We start from the raw sequence: 6,000 nt of genomic DNA, 5'->3' as shown, positions 1-6,000 counted from the left end.
CACCATGGTGGTGGCAGCATCATGTTGTGGAAATGCTTTTCTTCAGCATGGACAAGGAAGAGTCAGAGGTCAGAGTTGATGGGAAGATGGATGGAGTCAAATACAGGGCAATCTTAGAAGAAAACTTGTTAGGGTCTGCAAAAGACTTGAGACTGGGGTAGAAGTTCACCTTCCAGCAGGACAACAACCCCAAATATACAGCCAGAGCTACAATGGAATGGTTTAGATCAAAGCATTTTATGTGCTAGAATGGCCCAGTCAAAGTCCAACTGGGAATCTATGGCAAGACCTGAAATTGCTGTCACAGATGCTCACCATCCAATCTAACAGAGCTTGAGCTATTTTGTAAAGAAGAATGAGCAAACATTTCACTCTCTAGTTGTGCAAAGCTGGTAGGGACATCCCCAAAAAGACTTGCAGCTGTAATTGCAGTGAAAGGTGGTTCTACAAAGTATTGACTCAGGGGAGGCTAAATACAAAAGCATGCCACACTTTTCAAATATTTGTAAACAATTTTTAAAACTGTTTATCATTTTCCTAATAGTAACTACATTACGGAGTTGAACGGGAAATTCTCTAGCCCTGTGGGGCAAGGCTGTGTTTTGAAAGAGGAGCTAATAGAATCAAGGTTGGAAATGCATAATTGTTCAAAATGTCTTTGTATGCTGCAACATTAACAGTACCCTTCACTGGAAATACCAGTCTAATTGTTTAGAGGAGTTGTCTAATTCTGTCTGTCTGCTGCTGCTTCTGTCCATTCTTTGAGTAAAAGGTAGGTAGTGACTCACAGTACATCTCATCATATGAATCCAAATAAAAAAAGCCTCACCCATTCCTTTATTAAATAACTTTGTGACACTAAGATAAAATGGTATACGTTTAAAGAGAAACTGCACAAATAAAATTGGATCATCTTTTATTAATCGTTTATTGTAGTCTCCTAAAGTAGTGGTCATAAGGTTCAGTTTAATTTACAAAATTATTTAAAACACAAAAACTTTTCTAAACTGAATATAAAAAATTCCATGTTATTCTCTCTCTTGTAGTTGCTCAATTGGAAGCTTGAGTTTTAGAGGATTCCGCAGACGTCTCAAACTTTCTTCGGTCTTGGGAGGAGAAAAAAAAAAAACATAAAAATGACAGTAGATGTACAGATATGGGATACATAGAGGTGAAATCCTGACAGTATACCCCGTTCACACTGCGCCTAAATTGGCTTCCCTATGCGTGTTTGTCACCCAAAAGAAATTCAAGAACCAAATTTTGTCCCTGAGCCAGGTGCTATTTTACAAGCGCTTTGTGTTTTGCAACAATCGTAGCAAAAACCGCACCGTGCTTTGGATGCCATTCAGGATGAAGAGGATGTCGCACATTTTTCCATGATTTGCATTTGCAAGCAGAGTTGTGGTGATTCTGCCCTCGATTCTTATCACCCAAGTGTGAAGGGGCCTGAAGCATGTTTATAATGGCTAAAATGTATCCCGTCAAAGGTTAATTCATGTCACACATTAACCCATCAGATTTTATATTGGAAAAATGTATCTGATCAGGCTTTTGTCAGAGTTTGTGGTCTTGCCCAGAGCAAACATGTTCCTCCATGTTACACTAATAGTACATCCTACATGTCGCCACAACAGACATTTTAAGGGATACGGTCACCTTTTTTAGGGTGAAACATGTAACATATTCCCAATGCTTCAGCTGCTGCCCGATCCCTGTGATAGTAGTATGGGGAGAAGGATTCTGTACTAGCTGTCAGTATTTGAAGTAAAGCTGTGCAGGGCTTCGCTCACATGGCCGTGTCATTCATTCACACAGCTCTATATGTGAATAAACTACAACCCCTGACATGCGTTTGTCAACTTGTAGCTCACAATGAACTACCACGGTGCTGCTGAGCATTGTTAGTTCATCAATTCTTCCTGTCAGTGTATCTGCTTGCCCATACGGGGTGTAAGGACACACATCTGCATGGCACCAGTTCAGGTTTAAAATTAATAAATAAATCAAAGCACTTTTTTTATCTGCAAAAAAATGTGCATTTATTCATTTATTTTTAAAGTGAACTTATCCTTTAAGAAAGGGCAGTGATAACGTTATAGCCAGTGTTTATCATTCTGTGGCCAGTAGGAATTGTTGTATGTCGTGGGGGGGGGGGTGTCAGGTGGTCAATCTGCTACTATTTACATTTACAGACATGGCATTGTTTACGACTAACAATCTGTTGTTACAAAATTAGGTAGACAGCCAGCCTCTTGTAATTGGTCTTACACTAGTATCAGAAAATGTTTATTCAGTAGTGGAGTGCTCAGAAAAAAATGGTTCTTTGTATGCAAATTCAACATGCCATCTGAGACTCTGCTTGGAGATTATTGCTAAAAATAAATACAAATGTTTTTGGAAATACAAACAAAATCCACTTAATTCACATCTGTTCCTTTATTGTATATTTTAAGTAAATGTAGAGCCACATTATTGTGATCATGCAGTGATTGCTATGTACCTACAATATGTTTGATGACAGATAAGCTGGATGATGAGAATGAGGATGTACTTTATAAGGGCAGCTAGATGATCGCTGGCAAAATGTTCTTATACGTAACATCCACTGAATAAACCTGAGAAAGGCAGAGCTGAGAGCATCTGCTGGTGCTGTTCCCCCTCCCAATTCCATTAACATAAACAGGAGTGTTAAGCTCAGCTGAAAATTGAGAGTAATCAATGTATCTAGATTGTTTCCAGGGTCTTTCATTTTTACCCTATGCTTCTACTTAATGTAATAGTTAAAGTCAATACCTCTGCCAGTTCATTTCTCAGCCAATTGTATTTGTCTACATCAAAGCGCTGCTTCTTGGCTCTTTTGTAAAAGAAATTCAGGAACTGACGGTCTCTTGCATCTGGATAAACATAGTCCTATCGAAGAGAGACAGTACTGGGTTAAATGTTCAAAAAGTCAACAGTCCATAACAGAGTATAACAATGGGTTTATAAACGAAAAATAAAATAATGTTAACCACCTCAATACCAGGTACTTAAACACCTTCCTGCCCAGACCAATTTTGAGCTTTCAGCGCTGTCGCAATTTGAATGACATTTGCGCGGTCATGCTACACTGTACCCAAATTAAATTTTTATAATTTTTCCCACAAATAGAGCTTTCTTTTGGTGGTATTTGATCACCTCTACGTTTTTTATTTTTTGCTAAACAAATAAAAAAAGACCAAAACAAATAAAAAATAATTTTTTTTTGTTTCAGTTTCAAAACTTTGTAAATAAGTATGTTTTCTCCTTCACTGATGGGGCTGCACTGACGGGCACTGATAAGGCGGCACTGATGCGGTGGCACCAATGAAGTGGCACTGATGAGGTGGCATTGATGGGCACTGATAGGTGGCACTGATGGGTGACACGGATGGACACTGATAGGCGGCATGGATAGGCGGCATAGATGGGCATGGATAGGCGGCACTGATGGGCACGGATAGGCGGCATTGTATTGCATTGTTTTGTACTGGTGGATGCCAATCAATGCCAAACAATAGTGCATGCCAATCAGTGATGCCCATTGTGGGCACTGATTGGCATCCATTGTGGACACTGTCTGGCATCCCTGGAGGTCTAGGGTGGCATATCTGGTGCTGGGCATCCCTGGTGGTCCAGTGAGGGCATCCTGGGGGGGGGGGGCTGTGCTGATAATCGATCAGCACAGACCCCCCCCCTGTCAGAGGAGCAGCTGATTGGCTCTCCTCATACTCGCATCTGACAGACGCGAGTGAGGAAAAGCCGATCACCGGCTCTTCCTATTTACACCGTTATCCCTGTTATTGGACACGGCTGATCACGTGGTAAAGAGTCTCTGTCGGAAACTCTTTACCTAGATCGTAGTTACGGGGTGTCAGACTGACACCCTGCAACAACGATCAACGCGACGTCCTATGACGTCCGGTCAGCATTTTGAAACCACTTTGCAGCCGTCATTTGCCTATAGGGCGGGCATATTTATTGAATTTTTTTTTATTAAGGGTTCATAGGAAAACTACATTGTGGTTATGTTTAGGGTACAAAATAAGTATATGGCTGCTATAATTGATTGCGCATATGAGTATGTTTTTGCACAGTGATGATACGCATTAATGTGTTTGATTGATTTTACATAGTTGGTGAGGTTGAAAAAAAAACAAGTCCATCAAGTCCAACCCGTGTGTGTGCTTTTATGTTAATATTACATTGTATATCCCTGTATGTTGTGGTTGTTTAGGTGCCTATCTAATAGTTTTTTGAAATTATCGATGCTCCCTGCTGAAACCCACTGCTTGTGGAAGAGAACGCCACATCCTTACAGCCTCTTACAGTAAAGAACCCTCTATGCAGTTTAAGGTTATATCGCTTCTCTCCTAATTTTAGTGAATGGCCGCGTGTCTTTTTAAATTCCCTTGCGCAGAAACGTTTTATCCCTGATGCGGGGTCAGCAGTATGGTATTTGTACATTGAAATCTTGTCCCCTCTCAAGCGTCTCTTCTCCAGAGATAAAAAGTTTAGTGCTTGCAGTCTTTCCCCATAGCATATATCCTCTAGTCCATTTATTAGCTTTGTTGCCCTTCTCTGGACCCTCTATAGTTCCAGCGTATCCCTCCAGAGGACTGGTGCCCAGAACTTCAATGCATACCCCAGGTCTGGCCAGACCAGAGTCTTGTAGAGTAGGAGTATTATCATTTTATCTCTGGAGTTAATCCCCTTTTTAATGCATACCAATATTCTGTTGGCTTTGCTTGTAGCAGCTTGGCATTGCATGCCATTGCTGAGCCTGTCATCTACTAAGACCCCCAGATGCTTTTCCATCCTAGATTCCCCCAGATGTTCTCTCCCTAGCGAGTAGATTGCTTTCATATTTTTGGCACCCAAATGCATTATTTTACATCTTTCAACATGAAACCCCATTTGCTATGGAGTTGCCCACCCCATTAATTTGTTTAGATCTTCTTGCAAGATTTCCCCATCCTGCGTAGAAGTTATTGCCCTGCTTAGCTTAGTATCGCCAGCAAATACTGAGATTAAGCTGTTTATACCATCCTCCAGATCATTTATGAATAAATTAAAAATAGGATAGGTCCCAGGACAGAACCCTGGGGGACCCTGCTTTCCACACCAGACCATTTCGAGTACTCCCCATTTATCACCACCCCCTGGACTCATCCGTAGCCAGTTTTCAATCCATGTAATCCTTTGGTCCATGCTGACAGACCTTAGTTTGTACAGTAAATGTTTATGGGGAACTGTATCGAATGCCTTTGCAAAATCCAGATACACCACATCTACGGGCCTTCTTTTATCTAGATATCAACTAATCTGCTCATAGTCTGGCAAGAACGATTCTTCATGAATCCATGCTGATTACTGCTAATAATAAAGTTTTTATTACTAAAATCTTGTATATAGTTCCTTATCATCCCCTCCAAGAGCTTACAAACTATTGATGTTAGGCTAACTGGTTTGTAGTTCCCAGGGATATATCTTGGCCCCAGTTGCGCAACTAGAACCTTCCGGGCCCTGATGCAAGAAACTATGAAGGGCCCCCCTGACCGTGCCCTTTACTCCGAGACCGGTCGCAAGTGGGTGGCTGTATATAAAGGAACCAATTTTACCATTCCCCTCTGCTTCTCCTCCTCTCCCTCCCACAGGCATTCAGCGGCTGCAGGAGGAAAATGGAGAGATGGGTTCCTCTATTCCAATGTTTCTCAATCTTTTTCCAGTCAGGGCACCCTTGAAGTATACCCCTAGGTGAATGGGGCTGCACTGCAACCACTCTGCAACTGTGTGCATTGCATACAGTTGCAGCATCGTGATGATGCATTTAGGGGTTAAAACAGGTGGTCAGGAGGCAACAGAATGCCTCTTTACAGGCTGTCACACACCTCTGAAAAACGATCTGAGCATGGATCGCTTTTCAGATGAACACTTTTTTTGCTGGTACTATGAACAAACAAGAAAAAAAAAATCAGT

The 6,000-nt window shown here is 41.4% G+C and overlaps 1 protein-coding gene across 1 annotated transcript in view; it reads right to left on the bottom strand.

The window, feature by feature from the left end:
* Positions 1–899: 899 nt before the first annotated feature.
* MCUB (mitochondrial calcium uniporter dominant negative subunit beta) overlaps positions 900–6,000 on the bottom strand; it is a 178,816-nt gene continuing 173,715 nt past the window's right edge. The window contains exons 7-8 of the mRNA XM_077476706.1: positions 2,797–2,913; positions 900–1,106 (exon numbers count right to left, since the gene is read on the bottom strand). Of these exons, the coding sequence (XP_077332832.1) occupies positions 1,029–1,106; positions 2,797–2,913 (195 nt within the window). The 3' untranslated portion in view covers positions 900–1,028. The remainder of the gene's footprint in view (positions 1,107–2,796; positions 2,914–6,000) is intronic.

This window comes from Lithobates pipiens, unplaced genomic scaffold (genome assembly GCF_037356315.1).
Source record: "Lithobates pipiens isolate NorthernLeopardFrog02 unplaced genomic scaffold, aLitPip1_a1.2 Scaffold_13, whole genome shotgun sequence".
NCBI classification, from domain to species: Eukaryota; Metazoa; Chordata; class Amphibia; order Anura; family Ranidae; genus Lithobates; species Lithobates pipiens.
The sequence above is the reverse complement of the archived record's forward strand: the minus strand, read 5'-3'. Positions and strand labels throughout refer to the sequence as shown.